The sequence below is a fragment of the Budorcas taxicolor genome, chromosome X (assembly GCF_023091745.1).
Source record: "Budorcas taxicolor isolate Tak-1 chromosome X, Takin1.1, whole genome shotgun sequence".
Lineage (NCBI taxonomy): Eukaryota > Metazoa > Chordata > Mammalia > Artiodactyla > Bovidae > Budorcas > Budorcas taxicolor.
Window position 1 is genome coordinate 105,268,392 of NC_068935.1, and position 16,939 is coordinate 105,285,330.

Here is a 16,939-nt window from a genome sequence, read left to right on the forward strand (position 1 = left end):
ATCAGCAAGATGGATCATTTGGCTTCCTTGTTAGTCCTAGGGGATATGAGCACAGCCCATAGGTCTGCCAGCAGCTACTTCCTGGTAAGTGTTTACTTATAAATTAGCACGGGTGATAATTTATTAGAGCAATAAGCATAGATTACTTGTAATGGCATAGGCATTATGTGTTATGAACACAGTATTTTATGTTTAGTTGAAGCAAGTGTGTATGCTTATTAATATCGTACCCAAATGTAACTCAGAAATTGTGAATTAGAAAGTTTAAACCAAGTTAAGCCACATGTTACAGTGCATCAGCACTGAAATTAGGAGCTTCAGGAAGGTTTCACAGTGGCACAGCAATATCATACCATTCACCTATACCATGTGTTAGAATTTGTTTATTTCTGTGATTTGTTCTCTTCTCTTCTCCTTCCCTCATAAACTGACCCATTCTGTTCCTGAAGAACATGGTTTCTCTCTTGAGAAGCATCAGTGCATCAAAACTTTGGCTTCTGGAGCTGAGGCGAATAATCTGTCAGCAGGGATACCATGACAGCCTGGAATGACACACAGAGAAAGAGAAAGAAAGAAATGGGTAAATATTAGCAAGATCCTGCTTAGGGACCTATGGAAGAGGATCTGGGTTACAGCTTTGAAGGTCTATGGCAGACATGTGTTTTCCTAAGGAAATGATCAAGGGTCGCTTCCAAACTAATACTTATTTTTAGTAAGGGAGCTCATGAGGGATCGTGATGACCCAAATATATACACAAACACCATGCTTTTTTAGGCCTCATTCCAGGACCAGTGCAGGTGAGAGCCGAATGGAGGTACCAGGGCGGTAGCCATGACTGGCTTTTCTAGTCTTAAGTGAAGCCTACTCACTGAAATTGAAGAAAGTGGAGAAAACCGCTAGACCATTCAGGTATGACCTAAATCAAATCCCTTATGACTATACAGTGGAAGTGAGAAATAGATTTAAGGGACTAGATCTGATAGACAGAGTACCTGATGAACTATGGATGGAGGTTTGTGACATTGTACAGGAGACAGGAATCAAGACCATCCCCAAGAAAAAGAAATGCAAAAAAGAAAAATGGCTGTCTGAGGAGGCCTTACAAATAGCTGTGAAAAGAAGGGAAGCAAAAAGCAAAGGAGAAAAGGAAAGATATACCCATTTGAATGCAGAGTTCCCAAGAATAGCAAGGAGAGATAAGAAGGCCTTCCTCAGTGATCAATGCAAAGAAATAGAGGAAAATAACAGAATGGGGAAGACTAGAGATCACTTCAAGAAAATTAGAGATACCAAGGGAGCATTTCATGCAAAATGGGCTCAATAAAGGACATAAATGGTAGGGACCTAACAGAAGCAGAAGATATTAAGAAGAGGTGGCAAGAATACACAGAAGTCTTGAGAAAGAAGAATGGAACTGGAGGAATCAACTTGCCTGACTTCAGGCTCTACTACAAAGCCACAGTCATCAAAACAGTATGGTACTGGCACAAAGACAGACATATAGATCAATGGAACAAAATAGAAAGCCCAGAGATAAATCCACACACATATGGACACCTTATCTTTGACAAAGGAGGCAAGAATATACAATGGAGTAAAGACAATCTCTTTAACAAGTGGTGCTGGGAAAACTGGTCAACCACTTGTAAAAGAATGAAACTAGATCACTTTCTAACACCGCACACGAAAATAAACTCAAAATGGATTAAAGATCTAAATGTAAGACCAGAAACTATAAAACTCCTAGAGGAGAACATAGGCAAAACACTCTCAGACATAAATCACAGCAGGATCCTCTATGATCCACCTCCCAGAATTCTGGAAATAAAAGCAAAAATAAACAAATGGGATCTAATTAAAATTAAAAGCTTCTGCACAACAAAGGAAAATATCAGCAAGGTGAAAAGACAGCCTTCTGAATGGGAGAAAATAATAGCAAATGAAGCAACTGACAAACAACTAATCTCAAAAATATACAAGCAACTTATGCAGCTCAATTCCAGAAAAATAAACGACCCAATCAAAAAATGGGCCAAAGAACTAAATAGACATTTTTCCAAAGAAGACATACGGATGGCTAACAAACACATGAAAAGATGCTCAACATCACTTATTATCAGAGAAATGCAAATCAAAACCACAATGAGGTACCACTTCACACCAGTCAGAATGGCTGCGATCCAAAAATCTGCAAGCAATAAATGCTGGAGAGGGTGTGGAGAAAAGGGAACCCTCCTACACTGTTGGTGGGAATGCAAACTAGTACAGCCACTATGGAGAACAGTGTGGAGATTCCTTAAAAAATTGCAAATAGAACTCCCTTATGACCCAGCAATCCCACTGCTGGGCATACACACCGAGGAAACCAGAATTGAAAGAGACACATGTACCCCAATGTTCATCACAGCACTGTTTATAATAGCCAGGACATGGAAACAACCTAGATGTCCATCAGCAGATGAATGGATAAGAAAGCTGTGGTACATATACACAATGGAGTATTACTCAGCCATTAAAAAAAATTCATTTGAATCAGTTCTGATGAGATGGATGAAACTGGAGCCGATTATACAGAGTGAAGTAAGCCAGAAAGAAAAACACCAATACAGTATACTAACACATATATATGGAATTTAGAAAGATGGAAATGACGACCCTGTATGCAAGACAGGAAAGGAGACGCAGCTGTGTATAACAGACTTTTGGACTCAGAGGGAGAGGGAGAGGGTGGGATGATATGGGAGAATGGCATTCTATCATGTATACTATCATGTAAGAATTGAATCGCTAGTCTATGTCTGACGCAGGATACAGCATGCTTGGGGCTGGTGCATGGGGATGACCCACAGAGATGCTATGGGGAGGGAGGTGGGAGGGGGGTTCATGTTTGGGAACACATGTAAGAATTAAAGATTTTAAAATTAAAAAAATAAATAAATAAATAAACAAATAAATAATAAAATAAAATATATGAAGTCATAGAAAAAAAAAATAATACACAGAAGAACAAAAGAGATCTTCATGACCCAGATAATCACAATGGTATGATCACTCATCTAGAGCCAGACATTCTGGAATGTGAAGTCAAGTGGGCCTTAGAAAGCATCACTACGAACAAAGCTAGTGGAGGTGATGGAATTCCAGTGGAGCTATTTCAAATCCTGAAAGATGATGCTGTGAAAGTGCTGCACTCAATATGCCAGCAAATTTGGGAAACTCAGCAGTGGCCACAGGACTGGAAAAGGTCAGTTTTCATTCCAATCCCAAAGAAAGGCAATGCCAAAGAATGCTCCAACTACGGCACAATTGCACTCATCTCACACATTAGTAAAGTAATGCTCAACATTCTCCAAGCCAGGCTTCAGCAATACGTGAACCATGAACTTCCAGATGTTCAAGCTGGTTTTAGAAAAGGCAGAGGAACCAGAGATCAAATTACCATCAACTGCTGGATCATCAAAAAAGCCAGAGAGTTCCAGAAAAACATCCACTTCTGCTTTATTGACTGTGCCAAAGCCTTTGACTGTGTGGATCACATAAACTGTGGAAAATTCTGAAAGAGATGGGGATACCAGACCACTTGACCTGCCTCTTGAGAAACCTATATGCAGGTTACGAAGCAACAGTTAGAACTGGACATGGAACAACAGACTGGTTCCAAATAGGAAAATGAGTACGTCAAGGCTGTATATTGTCACCCTGCTTATTTAACTTATATGCAGAGTACATCACAAGAAACGCTGGACTGGAGGAAGCACAAGCTGGAATCAAGATTGCCAGGAGAAATATCAATAATCTCAGATATGCAAATGACACCACCCTTATGGCAGAAAGCAAAGCAGAACTAAAGAGCCTCTTGATGAAAGTGAAAGAGGAGAGTGTAAAAGTTGGCTTAAAGCTCAACATTTAGAAAACTAAGATCATGTCATCTAGTCCCATCACTTCATGGCAAATAGATGGGGAAACAGTGGAAACAGTGGCTATTTTTCTGGGCTCCAAAATCACTGTGGATGGTGATTGCAGCCATGAAATTAAAGACACTAGCTCCTTGGAAGGAAAGTTATGACCAACCTAAACAGCATATTAAAAAGTGGCTCAGATGGTATATATATATACACACATATATACACACACATATATATGTATATGTATATATGCATATGTGTATATATATGTATATATATATATACCCACACAAATAGGTAAGTATCTAAGATAATAAAATATGCTGTCACTTTTAATCATGTTAATTAAAAAACAACAAAATATAAACAAATTTTTAAAAGCAGAGACATTACTTTGCCAACAAAGGTCCTTCTAGTCAAGGCTATAGTTTTTCCAGTGGTCATGTATGGATGTGAGAGTTGGACTATAAAGAAAGCTGAGCGCAGAATAATTGATGCTTTTGAACTGTGGTGTTGGAGAAGACTCTTGAGAGTCCCTTGGGCTGCAAGGAGATCCAACCAGTCCATCCTAAAGGAGATCAGTCCTGGGTGTTCATTGGAAGGACTGATGTTGAAGCTGAAACTCCAATCCTTTGGCCATCTGATGCAAAGAGCTGACTCACTGGAAAAGACCCTGATGCTGGGAAAGATTGAGGGCAGGAGGAGAAGGGGACGATAGAGGATGAGACGGCTGGATGGCATCACCAACTTGATGGACATGAGTTTGGGTGAACTCCGGGAGTTGGTGATGGACAGGGAGGCCTGGCGTGCTGCAATTCATGGGGTTGCAAAGAGTCAGACACAGCTGAGCGAGTGAACTGAACTGACTGCCTATTGGCTGGTTGTGGAGAAATAGAATTCCTCCCATCCTTGTGTTTGCACTGTGGTTTGGATACTTGTAACCTAGAAAAGTTTAGAATAAATTAGATGCAAATTATTAAGGTTAATGAATAATGTCTTTCTGAATCTGGATTCTCCTAAAAGAATATTTATAAGCTAGAGTACAGCTTCCCATCAGGCCATCAGCAGCAAACAGGAATTTTCACTTTTACTCTTCGCAACTTCCAAAATCACAACAATCGTAATAATATCAGAAACAGTGATGACAACAAATGCTGACTGAGTGCTTACTATGTACCAGACTAAGTGTCTTACCATCAACATTTGTTGTCATCACTGTTGCTGATATTATCACTGTGCTAGGTACTGCAGTCAGGTAGAGAGAAGTGTTTGTAAATTAGCTCATGTAACACAACAACCTTCTAAGGGAATCTCTACTATTATCACTTCCAGATGAGAAACTCAAGCCTGGAAACAACACAGAACTGGGTTTGGACCTAAGTTTCTCTGACTCCACTCTTAAGAGGTAGTTTTACTGCCTTTCAGGTACTTGCTCTTGCTTTTTTTTTTTTTCCCCTCTTCCTTTTATTTTATTTTCATTGAAATATAATTGCTTTACAATGTTGTATTGGCTTCTGCTGTAAAACAAAGTGAATCAGCTCTAAGCATACATATATCCCCTCCCTCTTGAGCCTCCCTCCCACACCCCTTGCCAATGCCACCCCTCTAGGTCTTGCAGAGCACCAAGCTGAGCTCACTGTGCTCTACAGCAGCTTGCCCCTGGCCATGTGTTTTACACACGGTAGTGTATGTATGTCAGTGCTACTTTCTCAGTTCATCCACCCCTCTTCCCTGCGTCCACAAGTCCGTTCTCTGCATCTGCATCTCTATTCCTGTCATGCAAATTGGTTCATCAGTACCGTGTTTCTAGATTCCATATAGATGCATTAATATATGATACTTGTTTTTCTCTTTCTAACTTACTTCACTTTGTACAACAGGCTCTGGGTTTATCCACATCAGTACAAATGACTCAGATTCATTCCTTTTTATGTCTGAGCGCTGTTGCTTTTTGACCAGACTATATAATATCCTTTTCTACTGTGTGAGGTAGGAAGAGATAGGAAATACAGATGAGCAGACTGAAGCACAGGTATTTCCTGAGTGATGGCAGTGAGGCATGGATCTGTACCTGCCTGTCCTATTCCTTGACCACCATTTTCCTATGAATAAACTGGACTTAGAGGAGTTATGATACTTTCCCAAGACCACACAGAGAGCCAGAATTTTAACTTGATTTCCAAAGCCCATGTTCAAAAACCAAACAGTATTCAGTATTGCCTTCAGGCTACAAAAATGTATTGAGCACATATCATTATAGGGAGAGGACAGGTAACAAATGAAAAATACAATATCAAGGAGTGATAAATGTCATTTAAAAATTACAAAAAAAAAACAGGATAAAGGAGGTTGGGGAACCACTTAGAGAGGGTGGACAGGGAAAATCTTGTTAAAGAGTGACATTTAAGTAGAGATCTGAATGACAGGAAGAAGACAGAAAGGTCAAACACTAGGATAAGAACATCTTCCAGTAAAATATTTTAAGCTTTTTTATGGGCTCCTGGGATCACCTCTTAGGTTTGGTTTTGTTTTTAATGGTCATAGCATATGTCAAATTTATTTTCAAATATTAAATCTTAGAAAGTTAATTATGAGTAGAGCTGCTGCCAGATTTAGTTAGATACAGACATACATATATACATACATACATAAGTAAGCATTTCAGGTCAACAACAATTTTTCTTAAACTATAAGAATGTTCCAAATATTACATAGGACATGTCTCCTGGTGGTGGTGTTTAGTCGCTAAGTCGTGTCTGACTCTTGCGACCCCGTGGACTGTAGCCCGCCAGGCTCCTCTGTCCATGGGGTTCTCCAGGCAAGAATACTGGAGTGGGGTGCCATTTCTTTCTCCAGGGGATCTTCCTGACCCAGGTATTGAACCTAGGTCTCCTGCATTGCAGGCAGATTCTTTACCGACTGAGCTGTGAAGAAAGCCCTTAGGACATGTCTATGCTAAACAATTATTTATTGTCTTAATAGATTGTCTGAACACCACACCACGTTTGAAACTCCAATGTAGCTGGGTATCCTGCATTTTATCTGGCACCCCTCACTTGGAGAGAAGAGATGGTAAAATACTGTGAACTGCATTGCAATGGCGTTGTATATCTAAAGGTCATCCTGATAGTAGTACTTTGAAGTGGCAGATTTTTTGCAGGGTCCCTTTAGGTTTCTTTAGCTCCACAGTAAAATTTGTAGGCAGAGGAAGAAACCCACCTCACGTTTCATGAGTCCTGTAGCCTTAGTAATTATTGAAAAATATAAAAGCAAGCTTTGTGGTGAGGAGAAGGGGTGTGCGCATGAGTGTGTGTGTGTTGTTTTCTTTTTTTGTTTAAACAAAGAGATCCAAAGGCCTGTGCACTATGGAGAGAATGATGTGATTACCAGAATGTTCTGAAAAGCACTGCTGGAAATCTCCCAGTATGAAGGCCTTAAAAAGCTAGTGTGAGTGCTGAATGAGTACACGTTTGCTTTAAAAACGTTATGTGCTTTTAGAACAAGCCCTTCACCTATTTAGTTATTACATTAGTCATTATGGGCACCTCAGAACTTGAGGCTGGATGGTGTCTCTCCTTCCTTCTTCTATCCTGACTGTAAATGAAACTGTGTGTGTGGAAATCACCCTTCAGACACTAGTGCTGCCCAGTCAGACTTTCTGTCATGATGGAAACATTCCCTGTCTATGCTGTCAAATAGAAATAGTGTAGAGCCACCAGCCCTCTGTGACTACTGAACACTTAAAATGTGGTTAGTATGTCTGAGGATTGAATCTTATATGTTATTATCTTTTAGTTCATTTTTGTTGTTTGGTTGCTCAGTTGTGTTTGACTCTTTGCAACCCCATGGACTGTAGCCTGCCAGGCTCCTCTGTCCATGGAATTCTCCAGACAAGAATACTGGAGTGGGGTACTCTTTCCTTCTCCAGTTAGTTAGCTGAAGTCTAAATTTAAATAGCCACATGCCCCTAGTGGCTACTGTGTTGGATAGGGAGATTCTAGAGGAAAACAGGTATTGTATCTTTAGAACATTCCAGAAGAATCTAGCAGAGCAGTGCTGAGCCTAAATGCCATTCTAAATAAGCCATCTAATAATTTCTTTGCCTATAAAATAGGAATTTAGACTAGATAATCTGTAAGGTCTCATCCCACTTGAAAATGCCATGCTTCTGTGAATTGTACAGACTGTGCGGAGACTGAATAATATTCTTTTTCTTAATCTGCAGTGCCTGGCAGAGAACCTGGCACACAGTAGATGCTCAGTATATGGTTGCTGAAATGAACTTAACTCAGTGGGACGTCCACATCATCAGGTTTGGAGATATAAAGAGCACAGCATGTGTGTTACCAACCCCCTTCCAAAATCCATGTCAGGTATCACTAGTCAGTTATGTCACTCTTTCCTTCCAAGACCACAGGCAGGCTTAGAAGCTTTTGAACGTAGGACTCCATGTAGCCCGTTGATGAGATTGAGGACCTAAGATTAAAAGTCATTTGCCATCTAGATAGCTCAACCTACTTATTTTATGTGGAAGGAAACTGAGACCCAGAGAGGTCACACAGCCAAAATGATACGGCTGACTAGTATCAAAGACAGTTACAGAATTCAAGTCTTTTCACTCCCAGTCAAGCATTCTTTCTATTTTAGATTCTTTACTTTCATTTTAATATGGCTGTGCATCTTATTTTTTTTTAAATATATTTAGCAGATGATGATTGCAGCCATGAAATTAAAAGATGCTTACTCCTTGGAAGAAAAGTTATGACCAACCTAGATAGCATATTCAAAAGCAGAGACATTACTTTGCCAACAAAGGTCCATCTAGTCAAGGCTATGGTTTTTCTGGTAGTCACATATGGATGTGAGAGTTGGACTGTGAAGAAGGCTGAGTGTGGAAGATTTGATGCTTTTGAACTGTGGTGTTGGAAAAGACTCTTGAGAGTCCCTTGGACTGCAAGGAGATCCAACCAGTCCATTCTGAAGGAGATCAGCCCTGGGATTTCTTTGGAAGGAATGATGCTGAAGCTGAAACTCCAGTACTTTGGCCACCTCATGCGAAGAGTTGACTCATTGGAAAAGACTCTGATGCTGGGAGGGACTGGGGGCAGGAGGAGAAGGGGACGACCGAGGATGAGATGGCTGGATGGCATCACTGACTCGATGGATGTGAATCTGAGTGAACTCTGGGAGTTGGTGATGGACAGGGAGGCCCGGCGTGCTGTGATTCATGCTGTTGCAAAGAGTCGGACACGACTGAGCGACTGAACTGAACTGAACCCATTAGGGGAACTGGATACCTCAGGAAGGTGGGAGATGGAGAGAGGGTGGTAGGACTTAGATGGTGGAAAATGGGTGGGCATAAGACTTCACTGTGAATATGCGTGTATATATATGTGTGTGTGTGTATAATATATATACACACAAGTGCATAACAAGCTCCTTAAAAATTCAGAAGTACAGAGCATCTTCATAATTATATTTTAGAAAATTTACTTTTAGTTACCCCTCCAGCCCCTGACTTTCTACAGAAGAATCTATTTTAACAGATTTGGGTTGATCTATCTTTGTCATTGTTGTCATCTTCTGATAAAGAGTAGAGCTTGAGGAAAATTCATTGCTATGTTTCTTCCTGAGGTATATGGTTGGAGAGCTCACTTTTTTTTTTTTTTGCATCTGGATCTTTGCTATTCAAAATGTGGTCTGCAGGACAGCAGCATCTTCATTACCTGGTTGCTTATTAGAAATGCTGAATCTTGGGTCACATCTCAGACCAAATCCAAATTTGCACTTAACAAGTCCCTAGGTGATTCAGATGGATCAAAAGCTTTAGAGGCACTGGTCTAACTGACATGATAATTGCCATTTTGGCCAAAGTTAGTGTCCTGAGGCTGTAAGCTGAAAGGTACAGTAAAAAAAGAAAAAGTCATTCCTCTTATTAGATATGACAACTTGGGCCTGATATACCACTTTTCATTGCAAAGGGAGTCACGTGTGTGTGTGAAAGCCACTCAGTCGTGTCCGACTCTTTGCAACCATGGACTGTAGCCTGCCAGGCTCCTCTGTCCATGGAATCCTCCAGGCAAGAATACTGGAGTGGGTAACCGTTCCCTTCTCCAGGGGATCTTCCCAACCCAGGGATTGAACCCAGGTCTCCCATATTGTAGGTGGATTCTTTACCAGCTGAGCCAGCAGGGAAGCCATACTGGAGCTCAAATCTCTGCATTAGATCAACAGCTATAAGATGACAGTGGTGATGATAATTATAATAACAATATTTACAGTGTATTAGATAACATTCTAAATGTTTTGTTTATGTGCGTGTTTAGTCGTGTCTGAATCTTTGCGATCCCCTGTACCATGGCATGCCAGGCTCCCCGCCAGGCTCCTCTGTCTATGCGATTTCCCAGGCGAGAATACTGGAGTCAGTTGCCGTTTTCTCCTCCATGGAAGCTATAATGGGTTATCTGGCATTTAGTTTCCAGGGCATTAGGTACCAGGCTATGGGAGGCTGTGTCAGTGGTGTTTTGGTTACAAAAGAAGCACAGTGTTGTTGGGCAGTTTTCCTGCCTGTGTTTCTGCATATGTGATATACAATAATGAATCATTCTGGGAAGTGCCTAATGTCTTTTAACAAATTTCTTTTTATTTCTCTACCCGAAGTAGATTTTTTTGTTTTCCAGTAAGACCCTAGCTGATATAGTAATGGAGATCAGTTAAATCACCAAAATGGTGGTACTAAATTATGGCCCTGGAGTGTTCCATTTTCCAGAGAAAAATATGGTATTTGAGACATTGTAAAGCAGAGATGTGAGGTTAATGTTTCCAAGAACAGTGGTGGTGAAGATAAACAAGTGGCATTTTGTTAAAGGGACTAATAATTTTTAAGATTAGTCTTGCTGCAATTTTGATAATGTTCTATACCTAAGAACAATGTTTCTCTACTGTCTAAAGCCAGTAGAGAACCAAATAATTACCTAGGCAATGATAGAAGGGAAGAAAGAGAGGAGGAAGGAAATAAGATTTCTTTGAATGCCCATTTTGTGCCAGACACTGAATTAGGGACTTCTGTAAACATTAACAAGGAGATTATAAAATTATTGTATAAGAATTATACAACCTATAAGGGTTGACAGGCAATGGTGGCTAGTGTTCAGGCTGATCAACAATGGTAAGAATTTTTATTAAAATAGGTATATTTACATGGGGGTCAGTCTTACTCCATTAAAAATACAGTATACATACTTTAAGCACTAATGATATATTGCAAACTTTCTGGAAAAAAATAGATACCATATGAGCAAGTAATGTATATGGGTAATACCAGCTGCTTATTGTTTACCAAAAGGCGTGAATGACCAAGTTGGGTCCACACAGAGAACTCCCCATCCTCCAATCCCCATTTCTTGCTTACCATGATTGTCCACTTTCTGTTTTCGGCCTCTGGGAATACAAGAGATCGTGGAGAATAAAACACTTCATCGTCCACTTCTTCTGGCTTTCTGGGCAAGCAGTGTAAAAATGTCCAGTCAGGGGCAGCAACTTTAGCAGTCTACAGAAGAGATGGAGATAAGACTGTGTTTTGATCTGTAGCTATCACATTTGTCTTCTTCAGAGTCAGCGTCTCTGACCTGGAGTCAAGTGAAGTCACTCAGTTGTGTCCGACTCTTTGTGACTCCATGGACTGTAGCCCGCCAGGCTCCTCTGTCCATGGGATTTCCCAGGCAAGGATACTGGAGTGGGTTGCCATTTCCTTCTCCAGGGGATCTTTCTGATCCAGGGATCGAACCCAGATCTCCCGCACTGCAGGCAGACTTTTTATAGTCTGAGCCACCAGGAAGCTCAAAGGTCCATGCAAAGGGAGAGAAAAAGGGGCAGACTGGGGCTTTCAGCTCAAGGCACCCAGCAGAAATGTATATACTTTCAGCTTAAGAAACTTTCTAGTCATTTTTTTAATTTGGAAGATCACCACTCCAAATAAAACCACTAATTCAGTTTTCTAGTACTCTGTCTAGTGAGATAGTGGACCTTTCAGTAAAGAATTCTACTAGGGTAAGATGCGGATGAGAGCAAAAATCATCAATTATACCCCAACGTATTGGGTTTGCCAAAAAGCTCATTTGGGTTTTTCCATAAGATGGTACAGAAAAACCAAAATGAAATTTTTGGCCAACCCAATATATTAAAGGTTGCCTTTACATGATTGTATTATATTTTTTAGCCTGTCTCCAAATTATGGTTTTTAGCACTTCAAGCAAATTTAATTACTAGTTAAAACAATGTTGAAAAAGAGCTCTGAGATAGTGCATTAAACAGGATTATGGGCACTATACACTAGGTGATTCATTCTTCATGTAAATGTTCTAACAATTTTAATTTTCTCTAACAGTTAATTCCTAAAAATTACATTTTCCCATCCATTTTCATTGTTCACTTACAGATTCAAAACTATATTCCCTCATAAATTCTTCCCTCAAAATTACTGCCTTTGTGCTAAACCTTTTTTGTTTTGTTAAAAAAACTATAGAAAATGGGCAAAGAATATGATATGATATAATATTAAAGAATATGATAGCAGTTTATAGAAAAACATATGGAAATGGCCAAAAAACATTCAAAGATGTTTAACTTCATTAGTAGTAAAAGAAACACAAATTTTAAAAAGCATGAGATACAGATTTTTAAAAGTTACAAATGTAAATAGCAAATAAATGGAGACAGTGTGGAAGGAAGTTATAAACTGTCAATTCTTTTTGGATGGGCAGTTTAGCAGCATTTCTCATATTTTAAAGTGAAGTATATACTACTTCACCCAGAAATTCTTCTCCCTAAAAGAATTCTATTCTCTATAATACCTGCACAAAGAAATATATATATGAGGATCTTCACTGCAGCATTGTTTATAATTGGGATAATTGGAAAGAGCCTGATTTTTTGACAGGAAACAGATAAAATAAGGCCCACTCGTACTTTGGAATTCTATGCAGTCAGAAAGAAGGAAGGATATCTAAATGAATAGACAAGAAAATCTAAGATTTGTTAAGTGGAAAAAGTAAGTCAGAATAATGTGTCTAATCTACCATTTATGATAAATCATTAGAGGTGTAGGGGTGTGGGTGTGGGTGTGTATAGGAATATGTAAATACACAGATAAGGTCTGCAAAGAGACACATCAAATTGTTAACAGTGGCTACCTCTGGGAATAGTCACTGTTAAGGGGCTAGGGCAAATACATTTTCACTTTATTTTTCTAACTTCATTCTGTTGTCATGTATAAATAAGAGGCTTGTATTTACATTTTAAATATTTTATCAATAAAACATCTATTGCAATTGCTTAATCCCTTTCTCCACCAAACAAAAGAGTTGCTCTGCAGACAGAATCCCAATGTACACCTGACTTTTAGGATATTCCTGCAGAACAGTGGTTCTCAAAGCTTGACCCTGGGGCAGCAGTATTGCACCACCTGGGAACTTGGCAGAAATGCAAATTCTTGGGTCCCACCCTTGACCTACTGATTTAGAATCCCTGGAGAAGGGGGGTCCTGCCAGCTATGTATTAACAACTCCAGCCAATTCTCAGTCACGCTCAAGGTTGACAAGCCATGCTTCAGAGCTTAATGAAAAGCATCAGAATAGATGGAATTCCCCTGGGAGTGCCCTGGAGGCAGTTAGCAAAACTAAACGACTTGAGTCCTTGGAAAATAGAGGCAAGGGCTAGCCTGAAGTACAGAACTATGGGGCTTTTCTTAGAGCAGAAATCAAAAGAAACTGCTTGCAACAGAAGTTGCCTAGTATATCTAAACAGATCATCAAGCATTCTGATGCCTCTGCTGTTGCGAGAGGGAAAGGCTTGCTTCTCTCTTCTGCCTGGGTTTCAATTCCTTCATCCTGGACAAAGTGTCTTTCCAAAGGGCAGAGCTCATATTTAGGAGGAAAGAAATCACGGGGGAGCGGGGGGTGGAGGGGGTGGGGGGTGGGGAGGCACAATCAGCGTGTCCTTGATAAGGAAGGAAGGGACGGTCTGCTCTCCCAAAAGTGATTGAGTGATTAGCTGATTCTGGCCTTTATGAATGGGATTAATGAACCTTCAGAGAGGCATCAATTTGTACCTTCATTGTAACCTGGTAACCTTGGAAAGCCTGGAGCCGCTTTTTCTTCTCCTCTTCTTGTCCCATGCTTATCCAAGTGTCTGTAATTAATACATTGCCTCCACAAGCTGCTTCCAATGGATCATTTGTCAGCAACAGCTTGGTACCATTCTGGCATACACAAGCAAGCTGGTTAAAGAACTTCATAAGACAGGGAAAGACAATGACACCTTTACATATAAGGAGCATACCTCCTTGGCATACTGCTCCGCCAACTTGGTTATACTGGGATCCGGCTCATAACCCTGCAGGGGAAAGAATTAACTGTTATTTGGTGTGGGTGTTTTTTTTTAATTATACATGCCTTCTTATATATGCATCACTTTCAACAATATTCCTGCTGTCTTTCCTGTTTCTGCTTTAAGTCGTAGCCCAACCTACTGAACATGCCTACTCCCCATGTTCAGTAGAATATGATGTTGACATCTAGAATTTCAAAGCTTAAGAGTGCTTTTGGGAATTTAAAAAGGTAATCAGTTGCCCCATTTTGCTTCGATTATTTTTGACCTCTTTAGTCCTAAAGATAAACGGGGTGTGGTGCTTTCCAGCTCTTGGTAGCACCTTTTGTTGTTCCTCTAATAGTTTAAGAGGATTGTATACATAAGTCTACAACTTACTGCATTTTTGTCTCAGAGTCTTTCTACAAGCTGTTTTTTTTTTTTAATGTTTTGTTTTCCTTTGGTCTGAAATGCTTTTCCCCACCCACTCCATGTGGATAAAGCTTTCAGGTCTCAGTGCTCTCAGCTCAAATGTTTCCTCCTCAGAGAAACCTTCCCTCAGCGTCTCAGCTGAATATTAAGAGCCCACGCACACATCTTAGTCTCACCAGCCAGTGTTCTGTAGGCAGGGAGCTGGCTTTGAAATGGCCTTTGCATAGCAAATATACTGTTTTTGCTGAAAAATATGTGTTTGGGTTTGTTTGGTGAGGACGGGGTCAGGACTTGAGTGAGGCACTCACTGACAGTCGTGCAAGCATGAATTTTGCACCCTAGGTACCTTGCTTGCTCACTCTGGTCTCAACTTTAGGTGAGGGGATGCTGTGGAAACAGCTGAAGTCCCCCCAGCTCTTCTAGACCCCACAGGTAGCCCGTCTTCTTCCATCCTCAACCTCCAGTGTGCACCATACACAGCAGCATGAATAATCTCCGAAGCCTTCAATGTTTACCACTTGTCCCATAAGTCGAAGCTGATTAAGGGTATCAAGTCTTCCCGCCGACATCTCTTGCTTCTGTCTCTTTTAATTTTTCTCAACATCTTGCTGCCAGAAAGCCAATCTAATTGTCATACTTGTACACGTCTTGCCCTTTGCTGCCGTCACAGCCTTTCACCCTTGAACACTGCCCCCTCTGTCCCTTCCTGGGCGTCTTTATTGGAACATGTCGGCTCCTCCTTTGTCAAAACCCTGGGCCAGCCCCACCTCCAGACCCTCCAAGTGGAAGGCTCGTCAGTCAAAACACCATCATTATTCTCAGCTTCCCCATCTTTCTCATTTTCCTGAATTCTTAGAATTGATTTATGCCTCTTTTTATAAACTCTCAGCAGGGCACAGCAATGGGTGTGGTAAGCCACCCAGATCCCCTTCATGAATAATGGACTTGTGCTCCAGCTGCTGCGCATGCCCTGGAAGGTGGCTTTCAGCTGTCAGCCCTAGTTGGGCACTGGCACAGCTGCAGAGAGCTGACGCACCCAAGGTCGCATACCCTTCCAAGGCCACCTGCATTCTGAGACTGATTGACAGGGGGACATGAAAACCTGACTCCCTCCTCCCAACCTGCAACAACCCTTAAATGACCATCTCAGATCTAGAATTCTCTATCAGGTCAGCTGAGGCTGCTCTCGGGCCTGCATCACAGTTTGACTTCTCCTGTTTCCTTCCCCTCCCTTCTCAAGGGCACGCCGTCATCAACAACCTGCAGGCTGAACTCTGTGTCAGAGTCTGCTTCTCAGGAAACTCAGCCCACAGCAGGGATGTTCAGGTTTATTCATTGGAAATTGTGTTTATTTACACATGTTTATCTATCATAGTTCCTTCTCTCAATAAAAAAATTCTTGAGGATAGAAGCTATCAGATGGTGATGATTCCTGCAGATCTTTTTGCAGCTTTATCACCCTCAATAGCCATAAATTCTGGAGCTTTGTTTATCTATATTTGGGGAAGGTAATTAATAAAGGCTTGCTAATTTAGCACCTCATGTTGTGACCATTCATACTGGTAAACATAAATGAAGAGGCTTGGCTCTTACCCCAGGTACCTCCTGCCCTGAAAATTCAGCCTTCCCTCTGGAAAGCAGGTTTTATACTTCCAAGTATAATCATTCTTAGAGAAGGAATCAATAAGTACTTAGAGAACCAACAGAGTGGTTTGGAAATTACAAAATCACCCAACCTTGCATGCATTGGGCCATGACTGAGAATACAAAGAGGAATTCTTTACTCACAGCTAAGCTTTCAGTACTAAATCACTCATTGGCTTTGACATAAATCTTAAAACCAGATGAAGGTGATTAACAGACCCAGTTCAGTCTAAATACTCACTTAGAACAAAGTTAAAATCATTACCATCAATAGTTTATGGAATAACTTTACAATCCAGGACAAAATTATGTTTTCTCAAACATGTAAGTTATTCTTGGTTAAAGGATGGGGAAATAGATTAATTATGGCCTTGGAAATTTTTCAGTGATTCTTAAATTTATAATAAACCTGCTAGCTCTATCTTTAAAGGAAATGGGTCTACTTATAAATTGATGGAGCACCTTCTACACTTCAGACTTTCCAGAAGACTTTTGAAAACTCTTACTCCCACCCAGATTTAACCAGGTTTTAGTGCTTGTTATCATTTAAATGAGTTTCTGCATAAGAACAATACTGAAATTACTCTGTAAC

General features: G+C 40.5%; 1 protein-coding gene across 1 annotated transcript in view; it reads right to left on the bottom strand.

The window, feature by feature from the left end:
* Window positions 1-482: 482 nt before the first annotated feature.
* OTC (ornithine transcarbamylase) overlaps window positions 483-16,939 on the bottom strand; it is a 73,106-nt gene continuing 56,649 nt past the window's right edge. Inside the window, exons 7-10 of the mRNA XM_052663597.1 lie at window positions 14,245-14,298; window positions 14,015-14,164; window positions 11,318-11,455; window positions 483-542 (exon numbers count right to left, since the gene is read on the bottom strand). Of these exons, the coding sequence (XP_052519557.1) occupies window positions 483-542; window positions 11,318-11,455; window positions 14,015-14,164; window positions 14,245-14,298 (402 nt within the window). The remainder of the gene's footprint in view (window positions 543-11,317; window positions 11,456-14,014; window positions 14,165-14,244; window positions 14,299-16,939) is intronic.